Here is a 21,240-nt window from a genome sequence, read left to right as displayed (position 1 = left end):
AATGGGAAATGGTTGTCCTCAGTAAATAAAGTTTTGGTTCATATAAATGGGGGGGGGCAATTATCTGAAGACTAAATGTACAATTAAATTATGAATTTTCATTCCAGATAAGAATGTAGTTGATTTCTTTGGAGATGTTTTTATTGTCCATCTTTGCTCTGTTGACATTATTCACTTATAAAAATGAAAACAAATGTTGATAGCTTTTATTAGAATATAGTAGATACATGTACATTATATATTATGATATATTAAGTATATTAGAATCAGAGGTATACTTGCCTTCCTAGGATAGTTTTTTCTTTTTTTTTCTTTTTCATATTATAAGAGAAAGTTTATTTACAAAGTTACAAACGTATTAGAAGTGAGCCAGCGGGCCTGCATAGACTTTGGAGATAAGTTACAGAAGCCAAAGAAGGGCCCTGGGAGCCTGGAGAGGGGAAGGCAGAGGTTACGCCCCGAGGGGAAGAAGAGAGGAAGGGATGGTGGGAAAGGCTCAGGCCCTCTCAGAGACTGAGAGCTCACCCACAGGATAATTTTTACTATTGCTTGAGTATGCTTAGCTGTATACCCACAAAAGACAATAGAATTAAATTGTATGGATTAAGTATAATTCCTTTCGAGTTTTCCAGACAGGTGATTTCTGTGGATTAATGTATCTGGATGAGGTACTTCATGAATATTTAGGCTTTCTATCCATGGGAGAGTCATCTCTTGTGCTCTGTGTTCAGATGTCATTCAGAAACTACGTGATTTCATTAATAAATATATAAAATCTGCTTTTCACTCAGTGCTGTTATTCAATATCATGGGTAATATTTGTTCTCTAACTTAAGAAAACAAGAAGCAGAAGTCCAGGCCTAGGAAGCCACGGAGGATGAGAAATGGGGAGAGTGAGCTGGACGGAGACTTGGAGGGCCCTGTGATTGACGAGTCTGTGCTTTCAACGAAGGAACTCTTGGGTTTACAGCAGGCTGAGGAGCGATTAAAAAGAGACTGCATTGACAGGCTGAAAAGGGTAACATCTTTTATTAGTTAAAATCCTTGTTTTGTTTCAACTGCATTAGTAATTGGGAATATGTGCTTTGATGAATCAGGTTTCTTACTTGATTACTAGTATCAAAGCACTACAAGCTACAAGTGATAGTTTGATTTAATGAATTACTTAAATAAATGACTATTAGGATACTGATAAAGTGACAGTAACGTATTAACAACTTTAAAAGTGAAGGGGAAACCCTCTTCTGGCTAATTTTTGTTGACCTGTAAATTTGAGGATACATATACATATATATATATGTCTCTGTAAATCTCTTCAAATTACAGCGACCAAGAAACTACCCTACGGCAAAGTACACCTGTAAACTTTGTGATGTTTTAATTGAATCCATTGCATTTGCCCATAAGCATATCAAAGAGAAGAGGCACAAGAAAAACATTAAGGTAGGTTTAATGTCACCACCGCAATTGTTTTCTTATCAGTTGCTATTACTTGTCTTCTTTGTGACTTTCCTCTCCTTAATGATTTACTGCTTACATTACTGGAATTTACTGTACCCTGTACACTTTATGTTGGTCAGATATGTTTTGCTGGGTAGTCTTGTGAATTTCCTTAAGGGTGGTATCAGGATGAATGAACTCATTGATAGGACCTAGGTGTATATCCTTATGCCAGTAATAATAAGGAAAATAATTTGTCATTGCTGTTTTTAATGTTCTTTTTGGCACATTTTCTTAACTCTTGCCTTTCCTCCATTATCACTTTATGTGCATGAAGAAATGTGTTTAACTTTGATAACATGAAGACTAACACAGCTAAAGTGAAAGGGAGGGGTAAGAAAAATATTCCAGAATATTACACAGAGTGTTGCCTTGGTAAATGGTAGAAGGTTAAAAGTTGTTTTAACCTGTTGAGTTGTTTTTAATCTCAACATTGATCTTAAAAGGAAAAGCAGGAGGAAGAGTTGCTCACTACGTTACCCCCGCCTGCGCCATCCCAGATAAATGCAATTGGCATTGCCATTGACAGAGTGGTACAGGAGTTTGGCTTACACAAAGAGAACTTGGAACAGAGACTAGAAATTAAACGTATCATGGAAAATGTGTTCCAACACAAGTTACCAGGTATTTTCTGAATTTGTTTTTCTATTTAGTTACCTAAAAGTACCTCATTCATTTTTTCTAATAGTAATAATTTTCACCTAATAGAAATTGACTGGCCATATCTTGAAGCTCTTAATTTTTTGCATGTTTTTGTTTTTTCTGGCTTCCCCCAAGGTTGCAAAGACTTTTACATGCATTGTCGTTAAATCTGTCTTCATTACGAATTTCATTATGTGCATGTATTTGAAATTAAATGCCACATGTTATTGAGGCCCTGTGGAACTCTCATGTATATGTTTGCTTACCTTTATACCTATTTAAATTGACACAGTATTTTGCGTTAAAATAGAAGTATCCTGGAGTCATTTTCAGGTATCTGTGTCCCAAAAGGTTCTATTTAACTACAGTTAAAAGAAATACAACATCTAAAATGAGCTTTGCAAACTGATTTTTAATAGATTTTGTATACTGTTGAATTCATTTTCCATGTTATGTTTGTGGAGCCATGGCAAACCGTTTGTTAGAAAGAGCCACAAGTGATTCTGAATCACAGCTGGAATTGAAATCACTGTTTAAATTATCGCCATATTACCCATAGAACCATTCGTTCTACTGAAAGATAATTATGTATAGTATATCATTCATATTCATATATGCTTCCATAAAAGTAAAGGGCGAGGATTTGCTCATTTCATTATGTAGTTACCTCATCCTTTATGTTGTAGACAGTTCCTGAAAAGTCTGTAATTTTGATAATTTTTGCCACAGACCTCTATTGTAAAATTGAAACTTTCAGAAAATTGAAAGTTTCTTTTTCCATAAGAAACTTTTAAAGCCCAAAGTCACTTGACTTAACCTAAAAAAAGGAAAACCCAAAGTTCCCTGACAAGAAGGGATCGATTTTTAGCACAATAGTAATAAAACATTCAGGGAAAAAATGTCGTAAATATAGGCAGTACACAAGCATACACATTTTTCTTTGGAAAGTGAATCACATATTGCCTAGCATTTAAATTATATCAGTCATAGAATTATTTTTCAAAAGGTTTCCTAAAGGAATTATGTTATATGCTTTTTGTTTATAATGTAGTAAGTATTCATATGAAAAAGTAAGTTTATGCTGAAGGTCATTTTTATGATTATTGGTTTAGTATACTATAGATTTATAAATATAAAACAGGCATTTCTTGTTATCTTTTGCATATCAGCATTTTTAAAAAGTATTTTCTGCACAAAGTATGAAATGATAATTTAGGAATTTTTCAAACATATTTTACAACCTAAAAGGGTAGCCCTTACATTAAACCGCAGTCAACGAAGCCTTCCCTGTTAAATAAAATAAAATAAGCAAGAGTGACCCTTGCTACCCTTTGTTTATGCCAGCCTTGAGTACTGTTTTGCTTTTGTATATAGTTGTAATTGATGGTTCCATATCTGAAATAGTGTTTTGTTATAACTTTCAAGAAGCCTTACTTTATTTACAGCTTTCATTTATTTAAATTTTTTTTAGATTGTTCTCTGAGATTATATGGGTCATCCTGTAGCAGATTGGGTTTCAAAAATTCGGATGTAAACATTGACATTCAATTTCCAGCCATTGTAAGTACAAAAGGAAATGCTGGAATTTTCATAGAGTCGTGTAGAAATTCTTACTTTCAAATGTGAGCTGTATGTCAGATATGAATATGTTTTAGAGATTTGAAGATATTTTAAGTATAATGGTGGCAGGTCTTTTTCCTAAAATTTCCATTTTTATGTTCTTCTACCTGTCTTCAATTTTAGGGCATTTTTTTTTTAATACTGTACAGCTTTTCATACTTTACTCTTTAGATCTTTCATACTTCACACACTGGTATTCTTACCATGTGAATCTAATGGGGCTATTTTAGGTTCTGCTAATTTGAAAAGATTAATTTACCTTGGTAAAGTCAACTTTCCAATGGCAGGAAAGAAGTTTAGATTTTAAGCAGTGTAGCTATATAAGGGTTTCCTCTTTTTTCTTCTTCTTTTTTTTTAATTTTCACTGAAGATATGTTTATTGATTTTAAAGAGAGAGGAAGGGGTGGGGAGAGGGGCAGGGAGAAAAACACCGAGGCTCACATCAGTTGGTTTCCTGCTGTATGTGACCCTTCCAAGGATCAAACCTGATCAGGAATCGAACTCACAACCTTCTGGTGTACAGGACGACACTCCAACCAACTTAGCCACCCAGCGAGATAGGGCAGGGTTTCCTCTTTTATATACCTACTTTGTAAATATCATGCTTTTGAAGAACCACGCCTGACCTACTTTTCTTGTTTAAACATGATTCAAAAAGCTTTTGATGAGTCAGAATTTTAAAACTGGAAGGCACTTTAGTAGATTACCCATTTATTCACTGGTGGTTCCCATAGCCCAGTTTGCAAATGGTTCATGTCCATTTACCTGGATTGCCGGTTAAAATACAGCTTCCTGGGCTCTACCCCTAGTTCTGTTTCATAACCTTATTCTTCACCATCCCTGGCTTCAACTGACCAATAGATTTTTCTGTTCTTCCTATTCTTTTAACCTTAAATTCTGAGTAGTAATTTTATTAGCATAGCAGTTATTTTGATCTCATGTCATTCATTCATTTACCAGTACTCACAGAGTGTTATATTGTATGCCAGGCACTATACTGGATTCTAGAGAACAGAACAGCTATGATTCCTCCCTTATAGAATGCATACCTAGTGAAGGAGATAGGTAATTACATGTGTATTATAATTAATTATGAGAGTTATGCAGGGAAACAAGGTTCTGTGCCAGCAAACAAGGGATGTGCAGATACACTAGCCATGAAGGCCCCTTTGAAGAGATAACATTTAGGCAGAGCCCTAAAAAATAAAAAGGGATGAGAGGAGCGAGAGGGGTAGACGTGTTTCAGGCAGAAGCAACGGCTTGCAGAAACACCCTGAATCAGTGAAGAGCTTGGCCTCTTCAGGGAGCTGAAGGGAAGATTGCACAGCTGCAGTGAAGGGACCAAGAAAAAGAAGAGCTTAAGATTAGGATAGAGGGGTAGGCTGGGCCCAACAGGCATGATCTGTAGACCGTGGTAAAGAATTTCATTTGACTTAAGGGCATTAAGAAGCCATTAGCAGTCTTAACGAGGGACATGACCTGACTAGATCAAATCCATGCTTTTAAATGGTTTTGGTTCCTCTGTGAGCAAGGATTGGAGAAAGGCAAGACTGAACTGGAGACTGAGTTAGTGATCTGTTGAAGGAGTCTTATAGAGTGAGAGAGAATATTGTTCAGTTTGACAACTTCTAGCCACAACTTTGAAGATTTACTGAGAGACTAAGTAACTCAGGAATTAGTCAGTTAGGAGTTAACTGTGTAGTAGGTCTCCTTTGCCCATACTCATCCTCATTTGATGCTCATCTCTGTGTCCCCGACCAACATGTGCACACAGCGTAATGATTAACTTCTTTACTCTGGGAGTAATGCACTAATTTGGATAGCTTCAGATGACTGTGTATTGTCTCAGTGAAGCAGAAGTACTTATGGATTATTTGACGTGTTCATTGATTTCTTTTCTAGATGTCTCAGCCAGATGTTCTCCTACTTGTTCAAGAATGTTTAAAGAACAGTGGTAAGGCCAAATTCTTCCACGGTTTGCTCTTAACTATTTCTTTTGTCTATAATTTGAATATATCATTTTTGAAACTTTGAAAATAGGAAGTCATGGTTTTAAAAGTATATGGGTAATATGCAAACAAAAACCACAGCGAATGCCTACTAACAAGTTAGAGTCCTATTAGCTGTTCTGCTACGCAGAATAACCATTTTGTAAGTAGAGCTTTTAGCTTGCTGATAATGTCACAATTTATAAAGATAAAATGAGTCCTAGGCCAAGATTAAAGAGACACAAAACTTGTAAAATTTCCTCTTGAGGATAAAACTAGAGATAATCTGTTTAGTTCCTTAATAATGGTTTACATTAATACTTTATAATGGCAAATAGGTGTGGCCCATCCCTGATTAATACATCAACAAATGGTTGTTCCCAAGTACATTTGTTGTTTGTTCAAGTGATGTCCAGCTTGAGGCTTTATGCTTTCCATAAGTCTTACCCGACTGTCTTATCTCTTGAATTAGTTTTTCCCATGCTTCTTGTTGAATTAAACATAATCTTTTTACTTACTTTAGTCAGTATGTTTTTTTAACCCCAAGTACTTCAGTAGCTTTTGCAGCAGGGGTTTTTTTAAATATCCTATCCATATTTCTAATTGTGTTAGTCATATAACATTTGAACATTCTAATTCAATAATATAGTCATTTCTGGTCAAACATTAGTTTTACAAAATAAGGGTTTTAAATTAATGTGATTACTTGATTCTTGACTATACTCTTCCTTTTCAAGTCATCTCAGAACTTTATTTAGTAATGGTCTTTTAAAAGTCTGAGCAGAGAAGTCACAATAGAACTTGGTACTCTATCTAGATTTCTTTTTTTTTAGGTATAACTCACCTACTTAAAATTTTTTTCTTTTTTCGTCAGATTCTTTTATTGATGTTGATGCAGATTTCCATGCTAGGGTGCCAGTGGTAATGTGCAGAGAGAAGCAAAGGTCTGTTTCTATAAGCTGTTTATGTATTAAATATCAATTTGCCAAAAGCACATGTACTTCACTGAATCTTAGTGTCCAGTTTCTAGAATGATAAACTCCTTATGTAGTTGATTTCATGGGCTTACTACTAACATTCTCCCTATACTTTCGGCAATTGATGCAAAAGGAAACAGTGTTTTAAAGAGAAGAAAATTATTTAAAATTAAAAGAAGAAGGAAACATCCTAACCCATTTCAACATAGTAAAAAAAAAACAGCTTTATCAAATACTTACTTGCTCTGATCACCTTCGCTGGCCATCTTTTTTAGCAGAATTTTTAGCAGTGCTAAATAGCCAATGGTGTGACTTCACCCATGTATCCGTCCCTCCGTCTGGAAGTACACTGTCAGTACTCTTAAATGGGTGGTTTATAGGCTGTAACGATTGTTCACTAGGCAGACTCTTCCAACTCTTGGGAGAACCCTCTTACAAATATGAATTCATGCTCCTAAATGAAACATTTTATAGTACTTTCCTTAGTTTTAGTTCTGAAAAGTAAAAGTTACTCAGAAAAGAGCTGACCTGTCTTTTTTTAAATTAAAAAAAAAAATAGTTGCTTAAATGACCCAGAAAGATTTATTGAGTTTTTTATTTTAGGTACTTATTATCAGTATAAATTAGTTGTTGTTGGCATAAAAGATACTTGATACAACTATATAACACTTTTTTTCTTTCTCTTTTTCCTTCCCATCCTCATTCTCAACCCCCACCAGTGGTCTCTCTTGTAAAGTGAGTGCAGGAAATGAAAATGCTTGTCTGACAACAAATCACTTAACTGCCCTTGGAAAATTGGAATCGAAGCTGGTTCCTTTGGTGATTGCATTTAGGTACTGGGCAAAGGTAGGGTTAGTGCTCAAATGCATGAATACGTTCAATTTATGCATAAGCAGTATGCCTTGATTTTTGCATGGTTAATTTAATCTCAGATGTTTGGATGCATATTTATAGACATTAAGAGAGTAGACATCTGAATATTGGAACTGAAACTTCAGTGTGCACAGAAAAGGAAATTTGCTGTTTCTATTTTACTCTAACTGTATTTCTCAAAAGATAAAAATGACTTATAGGGCTTATTAAAAATCAGATTTGTGGGGCAAATCCTAGAGGATGTGGCCCAAGAATTTTACATTTTAACTAGTTTTATGAGGTGGTTCTTAAGGACAGGAAAGTTTGAGATAAAGCTTTATTTCCAGTAATATACCCAGAAACTCCCAAAAATGAAAACCACTGTCTATATGGTCTTGCTTACACAGTCATAGTATCCCAATTGAAATACTAGTAGAGCATTTAACATTGCCCCAAAATGTAAGGTCCCATCAAGATTATCAAATTGAGTTGCTGTGCAAGTGCTTTATAGAGAAAATCTAAAGCTTTACTGATTAGTACATAGCAGTAACTATATATACAGTATTTTGCCATGTGTAATGTGCACCCACATTTTGTGCACATTTTACATGGGATCATGATACATATTCATTATACCCATGCATAATGCATATCCTTATTTTTCCCTCAAAAATTTGGGCTAAATTGCAAAATACATACAACATAGAGTAGTTCTTATGGCTTGGATCCAGGACAAACAGAGAATACCCTACTCTTAATGGGGTAAATTGATAATTACAATATGCCATACTTTGAAAGCTATCTCCTGCTTAATCACTAAATAGGCCATGCTTTTTAAGTTGTTTCTGTTTGTGTTAATGAATCTGCCTATATTCTGTCCCCTGATCACCTGTGTGGGCAAAGCATGCATTTTTTAAGGCAGCAGGTTAGGATGATGGGGCCATTAAACTGAGTGAAGCTAGTTGGCTTGCACTTGGAATTGAACCAACATTTTTATTTCATTAACAGCTGTTTTAACCAAGTGAATGGATGACTGGATGTCAAAAATGAAACAAAATATTATTTTAGGGTCCTTCATGAGAAAGGGTAGTTAACAAGATTAAAAATTTGAAATTGAAGCTGTTGCTTAAAACCATAATATGTAGTTGCTCCAAAAGTATTAGGAAGTTTTACACTGTGTCACTGTGGTGTTTTATTCTGAAGAGTAAATCATATAATACAAGGAAAAGAAGTTACAGGTTTTAGACTGCATTGTGTGAATGACAAATTTGTACAAAAGAATGCTTATTCTCTTCTCTCCCTTTTGCAGCTTTGCAGCATAGATCGCCCTGAAGAAGGAGGTTTGCCACCTTACGTGTTTGCCCTGATGACCGTTTTCTTTCTTCAACAGAGGAAAGAGCCCCTTCTTCCTGTTTATCTGGGATCATGGGTATAAAACTTTTTTTGGTTATATATTCAATATAGATTTTTATTACCAGGCCACACAATACCTCTGCATAATTTCAGAATTTAAAAAGCTACTCAGAATTGACATGAAGGTACTTATACTACTAGTGTGAATATTCATACCTTCCACTGCTGAAATATTAATGTATTGGTTTATAAGATGCTGCCCTATGCTCTGCTGGGAGAACTTGTCTAAACTGAAGAAAACACTTAACTTGTGAAACACATGTGATCCTGAGGATTTTGAACAAAGAGGAGGTGAACCTGTATTGAATCCATCATTTGGTACATACTTGCTTTGAGTACCGTTTCATAATTTGATATTTGAATGTACATCTGTCCTCCAGACAGACTGTAGGAAGCATTTGTTTCACTGTAACTTAATTTCTATTCCTAGTCTTTATTTTTCTTTTTTCCCCAATCCCTGTGAAACAAAGAAAATGTAAGTATTGCTATTGATGCAGAAATTAGTGGTCATCTCTTGAATAATACTTTAGTATTATCTTTAAGAAAAAGTGGTCTTCAGTTATATGACCATTCTTTCTGGATAAAGTTTAGTTGATTTATTCATAAAATAAGATTGAAGAATAAGCCATCTCAAAGTCCAAATGTTGTTATTCTCATCCTCTTAGAAACCTCACTTTTAATCCCAAGGTATTCATCTTGATAAAATCTATATAGAAAGTCTCACTTAGTGAAAAGCTAACTTTGGCACATTGGGTATTTTAACTTCCTTTCTTCACACTATGTGTAGAATTCTCATTATTTAAGGAGCATACACCAGAGCAGTAGTTCTTTACTATGAATACATAGAAAAAATATGATTATAGGGATTTTTTTCTTTTTACTTAATAGACTGGGAATTAAGCAGTGCCCTTTGTCTGCAAGGATCTAGGAATAAAGCAGAGTAAGCCCCTTACAAACTCTGTCCTGGCATAAGGCCTTGTAGTTCACGGTGCCTCGGTTGTCTAATGGGAGCTCTCTTCCTATTTGTGGTCCTGCAGTGAAAGAATCCAGGGCCCTGGAAAGGTGTCTGCTGGACTCCTGTCCTGGCGGAAAGGAGCGAGAGAACAAAGCCAGCTGAATAGGGATCATGGGTATAAAACTTTTATATGGGTATAGCCCTTCCTGTCAGACAGAAGTAGGAGTCTGGAAGTCTGAATGACTTTCCCCAGTGAAGCACTGAATTAAGCAGTTTATTGGGGGAAAGGAAAGTCTTTTCAACAATTAATGCTGGGAAAACTAGATTCCATAAAGGGAAAAAAATGAACATTAAACCTTTGCTTCATAACACCCTGAAATTAACCCAAAATGAATTAAAGATATAAATGTCATAGTTAAAACCATAAAATGCCCAGAAGAAAGCCTAGGAGAGAAATCTTTGCAGCCTGGGAATAAACATGGATTTCTTAAGACAAACACTAATATTGTAAACCGTATCAATAGAGAAAAGTAGTGATAAGCTTTTTATTCTTCAAAACCCATCAAGAAAACAAACAAGCCACAGAATTGAAGAACAATAATTGAATACATACATCTAACAAACAGTCACTACCCCTTGTATTTTCTGTAAGAGAGTGGTTTGTTCTTTCAGTCAGTCGGCAAGTCCTCGCTGAGCTTTTACCTGTGCCGGGCACTGTTCCAGATGCTAGAGTTAGATCAGTGAGCAAAGGGGCATCTTTTTCCTCAAATGTATATATCCATTGAGGTGGGAGAGACAAGCACATACCAAGTGGCCATAATTTCTCTGAGGAAAACTAAACCAGGGGAAGAAGGACAGAAAGTGAATGGGGAGGATCTGTTTAGAGAAGAAGATATCTGAGCAGAGCTTGAATGCGGTAAGGGAGAGTGGGCTGATTGTTGGGGGAAAGAATTTTCTGAGCAGAAGGACTAGCATATGTCAGCTGTGAGCCGAGAAGACAGGTCACGGAAGTAGCAAAGGACCAGATTACATGGGCCTTCTCTAGGCCCTGGAAAGGACTGAATTTCATCCTGGGTTTGAAGGAAACCATTATAACTGGTAGCAGCATTGGTTTGGTTTGGTTTGGTTTGGTTTGGTTTGGTTTGATGAAGGATTGCTCTGCTGAACCAAAGAAGTAGTCCATCTGATGTGGAAATGCATCTGCAAGGTGGCATACCACATCCACACCCCATCCCACAATTCATTGTGTACGTGAACCTGTTTAAAGGCGGTGGTAAATTCCATTGTGCGCTAAAGAAACCTGTTCAACTTGTTTCCATGTTTCTTAGACCTTTTGAGCCCAGACCGTTCTTCAGCATTTTGCATCTCAACAGTATCAGTAGAAGCAATATCTTACACTTACTGAGCATTTACTATGTGCCATACCCTGTTTCTGAATCCTTTCATTATTTCATGTTACCACTATCCCATGAAGGAGGTTCTAGTGCTATCCATTTTAACAAAAGCCTAAGACCTAAAGTAAGTACATGATGAGGGAACTGAGATATTTTTCCCTTTTGCATATTTTTAAGTTTATTGGGGCAACATTGGTTAATAAAATTATGTAGGTTTCAGGTATATAATTCTGTAATACATCATCTGCTTATTATATTGTGTGTTTACCACCCCAAGTCAAGTCTCCTTCCATCACCATTTATCCCCATTATATATACCCTCTTCTGCCTCCCCACATTCTCAGAGCTGAGATTGGATCCCAGACCGTTTTACTGCAGAACTCATGGCCTTAGGCTTGGGCCATGTTGCCTTCTCTTATACTGTTTACTAAAGAATTATTTCACAAGCCCTGGCTGGTGTGGCTCAGTGGATTGAGTGCTGGCCTTTGAACCAAAGGGTCTGAAGTTTGATGCTCAGCCAGGGCACATGCCTGGGTTGTGGGCCAGGTCCTCAGTGAGGGGCACACAGGAGGTAACCACACACTGATATTTCTCTCCCTCTTTCTCCTTCCCTTTCCCTCTGTCTAAAAGTAAAAATAAAATTAAAGATTTTGGTTTTTACTTTAACAAATATTTTGAAATTTACAGATATCTCAGATGTTTCATAACTTATGCCTTATATATTTTCAATGAACCATAAGTGTCCTTTCCATTCCTTCCAGGATTAATAAGCTCTGATTGATAAAAAATTGTTTCTGCCTTATAGTGATGTGTGTTTAATTTTTCCTAGATTGAAGGATTCTCACTAAATAAATTAGGCAACTTCAGCCTAAAAGATATTCAGAAAGACGTCGTGGTCTGGGAGCACACCGATAATGCCACGGGGGATGCAGACACGGCAAAAGAAGAGGCATCGAAAAAAGTACCTGTTAAAAGGGGACAGGTCTGTTCTGTCTCACTTCTAGTTCTACCGTCTATCTGTAATTCAGTCATTATGTGTAGAGCTTTGAGTTAATCAGCCCTCTCGTCTTTCCTCAACCATCTTAACGGTTTCATGGATGCTTCATTTCTTAGTCTATGCAGTCCTCTGTATAGATGATGAGAAAAGGTAAAAATTTAGGTCGTTGCATTCACAGTTATTGGTGTAGTTCTGTGTGCAGGGTCCTGTGAAAGATACTGAGATTTCAAAGCTAAATCCATATCTATCCTCAAAGTAGTTATGTCTTAGATGGTGTTATGAGGTTTAAATATATGAAAAATTAACCTCAGATTAGTAAAGTAACAGTGAATAAGTATATGAACTTGTTTCCATCCATACCATTAGGGGTGGGCAGGGAGTTTTTGCGTAAGGAAAGAAATGCCACTTGAATGTTAAACAAAAATCTGAGCAGTGGAATTATACTGGTAATAAGACCCCACAACCTTATAATCCTTTGGAGTGAAATGACAGTAATATCCACCGAGACCAGGGTTTTAACCCCAGCTTTACAGCAGTAAATCGTGTCACCCTCCTCGTCCATGGCTAAAATGAGGAGACAGTAATAAGCCCTAGATGCTTCGGTTGTGTTTTCTGGACTCCTTGAGGCGGGAAGGGGGAATTGGTGCGCGCTCGCGCCTCTCTCTCTCTCTCTCTCTCTCTCTCTCTCTCTCTCTCTCTCTCTCGCCACCAGCACAGCAACACTCTCACGTGTCCCCTTTGGGGACTCAGTAGTAGACAACAGCACAGGCTGGGGAGCCAGAGGATGCGAATTTGTATCCCAGCTCCCCGGATTCCGAGCTCGTGTGTCCTGGAGCAAGTGCTTGAATCTTTCTGTGCCCCAGTTCCCTCACCTGTACATGGGGATGACTTTGGTATCCTCTCGTAGGGCCTTGATTTATAGAATGCTCAACTCAGTGCCAAAAAAGAAAGTGTTATCTACTTTAAAAAATAGTAATAACAAAAAAACAGCTTAAGCACCACTAGTCTAGATAGGTCAGAGGTCTCTTAAGTTTCATATGATGGTTATTATCAGGTCATTTCAGTGAGATGCTTAAAAATTCTTAGTAATGCTGAATAAGGCTTATGGATAGAGAGGTGAAATTTAATGAGGCTTTCAGTTTCTAGGGGTTTTCTTTGTGTCCTCAACTATAACGTTTGGGACTTAGCCTCCATTTTCAACCAATTCTTTGTAAATCCACCTGATGACTGTCTTACTAGACAGAACCCTCGTGGTTGAGATTTACTGGTTAATTTTATTAATAAAATACCATAGCGCTTTTTGTTTTCAAGCTTGCTGTCATAAAGTACAATTGGGAACAAATTTGTATACCTTACAAGGAAAAGCTATTGCTACAAGCCCAACTAAATACTTCCTCTATACATTTTTATGCGGAGAGAGCAATCATGCCACCGCTTCCAAAAGTGAGGTCTAGACTGTTGGAATTGCATGGTGTGCTGAGAGAGCGCTGTCCTGGGACGGGAGACAGCTCTCCTTCTGCCGCTGACCAGCAGTAGGACCTTTGGCAAGTCATGTAAACTTTTTGGCTTCAATTTCTTCTCTTGTAGCATACGGGAATTGAGCTAGATTACCTCTTAGGAGCATCTTACACTAGTGACTTTGTTTCAGTGATAAATGGATTTCTTGTACTTAAAAGATTATATCTAAGTGAAAAAATACCGAGAGCAAACAAGTCTGCTTTCCCTTGTTTCTGATTTAATCCTCATAACTATCCTGTGTTATAGGTGGTATCATCCCTACTCTGCAAATAACGGTAGCGACCATTTTTTGAACATGTGTGCCAGGCACTGTGCTAAGCTCTTTACAGACACTCTCACTCAGTTCTCCCAACAACCCTGTGAGGTGGGTACTGTGATCCCCATTGTTCACATGAGGAAACTGAGGCTTGGACGAGAATCATACATGGCTAGTACGTGGTGGAATTGGATTTCAGACCTAAGCATGTCTCATTCCAAAGCCAGTTCTCTTAGCCACTGAACTGCCCACTGGGAATAAAAATGCAAAGTCCAGAGCAGTTAGGAAGTATGAAGTGGCAGAATTAGTGTCAGACACATTTTTTTTTTCTATTCTAAGTCCTGTGTGCTCTCTAGTATATTACATCACAGTGTGTGCCAACTTGTCAGGAGTCTGTGAATGGAAAACTAGCATTAATTTCTGATACCAATAGTTATTTGACTCTAAAATCAGTTTAAAATCACTGGCACATTCAGTGAGCTTATGTCGCTTCTCAGAGCAGCTGAAAGGAGCATTTTTCCTTCTGCTCTATGCCTTTAGCTGCCCCCCCCCCGCCCCCCGCCCGTTTCTGTGTGTAACATTTTGAAGGCGCCCTCCAGCGGCAGAAACGGAGAGCTCAGTGCCAAGAGTAGAAAGATGTGTGGTTCTCTCCACTGTCGTTAAAACTTTGAAATTAGGAGTGCTGCCTGATTACATACAACTGCCTGTCTGTTCCTGTGATAACAATGAGATTTTAAAATACCCCAATACCATCAGTGTAGTGAAGGAGCGCTGTTTTTCCACAAGCAAAATTGAAACTGGAATGTGATTTATCTAAATGGTTTGTCAAATTTATATCTTTGCTAAAGTTTTTCATATTTTGAATATGATGCTTTTGAATGTTCTCTGATTTTTTAGTGTGCCAACATCTGAAGTAACCTGAGTTTTCTCTTTGTTATTAATAGGTATCATTAACATTTGATTTAAAACACCAGCCTTCAGTACCAGTTGGGCAGCTCTGGGTGGAATTGCTTCGATTCTATGCTTTAGAATTTAATTTGGCTGATTTAGTCATAAGTATCCGAGTCAAAGAAATGATATCTCGTGAATCAAAGGACTGGCCCAAAAAGCGCATTGCCATTGAAGGTATCTCAAAACGTTTATCTTTAATTCTTTTTTTGTTTGTTTGTTTTGTTTTAAGGCACCAGTCTAACAGCATGCTTTTTATTTCAGTCTGTTTTCAGCTCCTACATGTAAGTAGGCCTAACCCCAAAAGTGAAATAAATAACTAGAATCTTGCATGTGTTATAGTGGGTCATTTCAAAGAACTAAACTGTTCATTTTAAGTTTCTTAAGTGCAGCAGTAAGATATTTTAATTACTTAAGCTACTAAAATAATGGCTTGCTGAGTCCTTGCTTTCTTTGTAAATTGCTTAACAACTTGAACCCTTGAAAAGTTTTCTCCCAGTGATTGATGAACCCTTTTCTCTTTTAATTTTCTCATTTCTATATCTTTAGATTCAGTCCTTTCATGAATTGTTGTCGATGTTGTTTAGTTTTACAAACATTAAGGAAGATGCTTTTTCTCAAGAAAAATAACATTCTTTGTTAGATTTCTCTCCATAGAAAGGGTAGTTGTTTTTGGAACATCTGTAGTAACATTCAGAACTTACTCATAAAAACACTTTTTCTAGTGAAGGCTCGTTAACTGAAAACATTGTATAAAAGACACACTGATGTGCCCTATAGACTTCATTAAGTGGACCAGCACTTCTCAGCTTTTCAAAGTCAGAAGGTTGAAAACGCTCTAGAAATCTCAGTTCTCCTCCTTGAAATAATTTAAAGAATCTCCTTAAATGGAATTCTCTTATTCTCTTATTTTTGCTTGATTTTTTTTTTCAAGCTTTATATTGCGTAAGAGGGTTTTTTGGGGTTTTTGGTTTTTTTGTTTTTGGTGGTTTTTTTTTTTTTTTTTTGCATTTTGCATTTTGCATAAATTCTGTGTGCAGTCATAGGGATCTCACATTTTTAAACCCTCCCCTGCAGTTTCTCTGGCTCAGCTCTTCTGGCCAATTGCCTAACCTGCTGGAGTCTAGGGGAGGAGAAAAGATTGAGAGAAGTGGTGTCTCCTCCTGGTGCCTCCCTCTCACCCCTGAATTCAGCCCAGCCAGTTCAGTGATGGGGCTTCCCAGGGCAGAAGAGTGGAGGTAAGCTCTACAAACCACAGGGCCTGGCTGAGTGGGGAGGCAGAGCACTCAGCAGAGCCTGGCGGGAAGTCCTCACTTCCCCAGGGCACAAGAGCCACACTTATGACATCTTTTTTACCTCCACAGTCACAGAACAAAATAGGGAAGGGGTACTGGTTCAGAACAGAATGGGTTCTCTTATAAAACTAAGGAAAACATTCCTTTTTGTTCTTAAACTATGTCTTCTTACTCCTCACCCCCAAGTTTTTGAAAGCATATTTAAGATAACATGCTAAATTTTACATTGGTTTATTTGTTGTCTGTTTTTATCTGGAGCAGGCTAATGTTTCAAACATGCCTTACAAATGTATTCATTGGTGGATCTTTTGTTGTTGTTGTTGTTACAGATCCCTACTCTGTTAAAAGAAATGTGGCAAGGACCCTAAATAATCAACCTGTTTTTGAATATATACTTCATTGTTTAAGGACGACATATAAGTATTTTGCTCTTCCACATAAAAGTACAAAATCTAGCCTTCCAAAGCCTCTGAGTACTGTTACATTTACTTCAGAACATTCTAAAGAAGTAGCAAAGCATGATCCAGATTTACAAGCAAAAAATAATAAACTCAAAAACTCAGTTGTGGCTCAAGGTGCCAGTGCTCCCAGTTCAGCTGCAAACACCTGCAAGGTACAGGCAGTTACTCTTAAAGAGACTGCTGGAAGCGTTGGAAGCCCACCAGCAGAGGAACCAGGGAACAGACACAGCAGTGTGCACCTGGAAAACTCAGGCTGCAGCAAGGCAGAAGTCAGCGGTGATGATCGTGAGGATGTTAATGTACATCATCAAGAAACGGGAAGTAAAACTGAGAGAGAAAAAATTGGAAGGGAGGGCAAGCATCCTTTGACTGCTGATGCTCAAGATTTAAGCAGTAACAAACATGAACAGCCTCTTGTCTCTGATAGCACACGAAATACTGAGACAGATAGCGGTTTGGATTTAGAAGGCTTCCCAAATCCTACAGCAAAAGAGTGCGATGGGTTTGCTTCTTTAGATAACAACATTGATATTAAGCTTGAAGAAAGCATTGATATTAACAACCTTGAAGAAAGCTTAGAAGGTACTGATGAGCCAGAAGACACTTTAAGCCACTTTGCCCCTTCCAGACAGGACCAGACATCGGGAGTCATTCACTCTGATGGAGAGGGGGAGGAGGAGGATGAAGAACCCAGGCTGTCCGCTACCCGAAAAGAAGATGAGGATGGTGGTGCTAATGAAGATGGGTTAGACAATGCCTGCACCGGGTCGGGGGATGAGGATGCCCTGTCTGAAGAGGATGAGGTGGGCGAGTCTAAGTGTGAAGACTTGAAAGAATGTGGAAAAGATGTGGATGGAGCTCTACTAATGGAACTTAATAAAATCAATCTTAAGGAAGAAAATGTGTGTGAAGAAAATTCAACTGTGGGTCCATCTGATTTCTTCTATGAATTTAGTAAACTCACTTTCACCAAAGGCAAGGTGGGTAATCAGTGCCAGTCCTAGAACCGGGAGACTTAAAACAGTTGTAGTGTGCGTGATTTCAATTTTGTTTACTAGAACAGGGCTCTCCCCCATTTTGATAGTGGTTACTGAGTTGGTCTTTTACTCCAGTCCCTGGTCCACTTCCCTCCTTAGGCTCTCGGGAATTTGCACAGGAGGAAGGGAATGCTGTTGGTAGTGAAAATACCTGCCTTCTCCTCTTGAGTATGCCATCGGGGAGTCCCTGTCTCAGATGGTTTGGAATGGCTGCACGTTATAGTTTTAGTCCTTTGGAACGTGGAGAGTAGACCATGTACTTTTAAAAAAAGATTCAGGGCTTCTTTACTGGGCAAATCAAGTTTTATCTTAAGTCCTGTCTTGGCCCTCTTCCTGCAGTCTCCTATGGTAGTGTGCAGTTTGTGCAAACGAGAGGGTCATCTAAAGAAGGACTGCCCTGAGGACTTCAAAAGAATCCAGCTGGAACCTTTGCCACCATTAACGCCCAAATTTTTAAATATCCTGGATCAAGTTTGCTTCCAGTGTTATAGTAAGTTACTAACATTTGTTTTGATTTGTTAAAATGTTACGTTGAAGTTTTCTCGAGTCACCGGAATCACTAATCTTAGTCCTATTAGAGGGATTAAGTCTGTTCCATTCTCTAGTGTATGTATCTGCAGTGTTTTGTGTATCCTGTAACATTTGGGACGCATAATAAATCGTCGTTAAAGACTGGGAAGGAGGATCTTTAAAGTCTTGAGATTAGAGTACTATCGTTTCCCAACTGGTGTTTTACGCCTTTTTGGAGGTTATAAACTATGAAAGGAAACTGTAGGTCCTCCATAAATATATACATACACGCGTACTCGCAAACTTTTATTCAAACTCTGGGATAGTTTCCAGAATGAAAGCATCCTTTTCAAGCCCTGGGTCTCTGAAACCCATACTGGAACCCTGGTTCAGATTGGTTTCCATTTCTTGGCGATAGAATCTTTCTTTTTTTTTTTTTTTAAAGGCATCTTCTTTACTTTATATTGCCTATGCTGCCTACCAGGAAGACACAAAATTTAGGGCTTTTATTTTTAAACCTGTTAAATTTTATTTTATTAAAAGTACAGTTTTCAGAGAGTGTGAACAGTCTTTATTTCTGAATGTTTTTATTTGTTTTAAACAGAGGATTTTTCTCCAACTATTTTAGAAGATCAGGCTCGCGAACATATCCGGCAAAACCTAGAAAGTTTCATAAGACAGGAGTTTCCAGGTAAGTAATTCTTTGTGTTTAAGAAAAGAAGGGTAGTGTCCCCTTCCCTCAGAAAGCGTCCGTGTGTCCCAGTCACCTTTGTTACGAGAATGAGGCCATAGTCCTGCAGTGACGGGGGACGGGGCAGGGCTTCAGCTGCTTGGTGTACCTCGGACGGTCAGCGTCTGCCAGGCCTGGTCTTCCAGCAGAGGGGACGGCTGCAGTGTAGGGTTTCTCTTAGCAGATGCCACCAAGTGAGTTTCATTGAGTATTAACATTTAGAGTCAGTTCACATCTCTAAAAAGTGAATTTATTTAGAAAGTAATACGCTTACAGTATTAAATATGTTTAGGTGATCCACATTCTCCTCAAAATATCCTTATATTCCAGAATCAAGTGGCACTTGGTAATTTTCATGCCATCTACAACTTGAATTTATTTAAAGTAAAATTTGAAAGAAAATATCATAAATGACTAATTAATAAGAGAACATAATTATGAGATTAATATATAGGATAGTTAACTGGGTATTTTGATTCATGAGAGGGCCCTTTTGATCCGAAAATTAAATGTACTCAGGTAATTAGTTATTACTTTTCATATATCCCTAACAGGAACTAAATTGAGCTTGTTTGGCTCCTCCAAAAATGGATTTGGGTTCAAACAGAGTGACCTTGACATCTGTATGACAATTAATGGACTTGAAACTGCTGAGGTACAGTGACACATAAAATTCCATTTGCTGTGGCAGTGTGATTTGACGGCCTTGGCCGGCAGTGCAGCTTTGTGTTTCCCGAATCTAGCAGGACACAGTCTGTCTGGCCAAACGCAGTGAGGATTTTAGAGGTGGATGTGAGGAATTGAAAGGCTTGTAGTGTGAACCTGTAGTACAAAGTGGGTTGAAAGCGACATCTGGGAATTCTAGAAGGCCACAGCAGGCTCTCCAGAGTCCCATTGCCATGGCCACTAGGCTGATTAAGATGCAAAGACCCACATAAAGTTTTCTGAGAAGTTTGTTAGCAGGCAGGCAATGTGGTTTAATGATAGGAGTGCTAAAAATTATAGTCCAGAGACCTGGATTCAAGACAGACTTGGTTTCATCAGTCCCTACATGTGTGGTCTTTGGTTAATAATCTATGAAGTGCAAATGGTCATTCTGGTCCTCTTGCCTCGGGAGGTTGTTAGGCACATCAGTGTGAATCGTGTGTCAGGAGTCAGCAGACGGCGTGGTCCACAGGCTAAAGTCTGCCCACTGCCTGTTCTGTAAAAACAGTTTCATTACAACATAGCCACACCCCTTCATTTATGTATTGTCCATGGCCTCTTTGACTCCGTAACTGCAGAACTGAGTAATTGCAACAGGCTCTATGGTCTACCAAAGATTTGCCAGCTCTGCTGAATATGAAGGCATTTATGAAATAGAAAATACTGTCAAAGGCTTTAAAATCTGAGAAGTACTGAATCTCTACTCTTAAAATTTTTAATAGTCCAAGTGCTGTATAGCTACATGAGTGATGCTGCTGTTGCCCAAGATCTTTTTATGCCTTTTAGTTTCAAGTCTTTGTCTTCTGAGGATGTATTTGATTTGAGAAAATAGCCAAGTTGTCTAGCCTAACTTTGTTGAATAAGGGAGATAAGCAACATTGGGATCAATATATAGAATTACCTTAATGTGTGTTATCAAGATTGAATTTTTACATGATTTAGAAACTAGTTTTGAAGGCATTTCTAAAACAAAATTTCAAATATATTAAGTATGATCTATTTTGAATATTCATGTGTGCTGTATGACTTTCATGTTGTATGGTATATTTTTGGCTAGTCCTATGGAGAAATAATCTGAGCTTAATCACTCTTCACAGCAGTTCATCGGCTCTTGATGAAACTATAATGAATGTCTACCCAGAATGAATTAGGGCACAGAACCTCCTCTTGTTTATGCTGGCACATAGGGTACTCCATAGTTACATAATTACCTAGAAATGGAAGCCCTCACTGGTTCAGAGATTTTTCTGGGGGCTCTGATTTCAGCCTTTGTTGAGCCTCCAAAAGCAATTAGTAAGTAGGGTATATGAATTTCTTAGGATATTTCCTAGCTGATTAATAAAATATGTATAGAATGAGTTGAAATTAATTTCATTATTTCTAAAGGTAATAGGAACTATTTATAACCAGGTTAGAAACTTGCTTTCCATTTTTGGTTCAGT

The 21,240-nt window shown here is 37.7% G+C and overlaps 1 protein-coding gene across 5 annotated transcripts in view; it reads left to right on the top strand.

Moving 5' to 3' along the window:
• The window catches only part of TUT7 (terminal uridylyl transferase 7), a 52,438-nt gene that overhangs the window by 5,669 nt on the left and 25,529 nt on the right, over positions 1 to 21,240 (top strand). For all 5 annotated transcript variants that reach the window (XM_045840255.1, XM_045840256.1, XM_045840251.1 and 2 more), the window contains exons 3-16: positions 837 to 1,018; positions 1,327 to 1,443; positions 1,947 to 2,124; positions 3,614 to 3,702; positions 5,665 to 5,716; positions 6,625 to 6,694; positions 7,447 to 7,573; positions 8,889 to 9,008; positions 12,171 to 12,323; positions 15,057 to 15,237; positions 16,685 to 17,796; positions 18,193 to 18,343; positions 18,968 to 19,054; positions 19,648 to 19,748. In XM_045840255.1, the coding sequence (XP_045696211.1) occupies positions 837 to 1,018; positions 1,327 to 1,443; positions 1,947 to 2,124; positions 3,614 to 3,702; positions 5,665 to 5,716; positions 6,625 to 6,694; positions 7,447 to 7,573; positions 8,889 to 9,008; positions 12,171 to 12,323; positions 15,057 to 15,237; positions 16,685 to 17,796; positions 18,193 to 18,343; positions 18,968 to 19,054; positions 19,648 to 19,748 (2,720 nt within the window). The remainder of the gene's footprint in view (positions 1 to 836; positions 1,019 to 1,326; positions 1,444 to 1,946; positions 2,125 to 3,613; positions 3,703 to 5,664; positions 5,717 to 6,624; positions 6,695 to 7,446; positions 7,574 to 8,888; positions 9,009 to 12,170; positions 12,324 to 15,056; positions 15,238 to 16,684; positions 17,797 to 18,192; positions 18,344 to 18,967; positions 19,055 to 19,647; positions 19,749 to 21,240) is intronic.

Source organism: Phyllostomus hastatus, unplaced genomic scaffold (genome assembly GCF_019186645.2).
Source record: "Phyllostomus hastatus isolate PE091 unplaced genomic scaffold, TTU_PhHast_1.1 phas_contig_34, whole genome shotgun sequence".
Lineage (NCBI taxonomy): Eukaryota > Metazoa > Chordata > Mammalia > Chiroptera > Phyllostomidae > Phyllostomus > Phyllostomus hastatus.
This window is presented reverse-complemented; position numbering and strand designations above follow the sequence as displayed.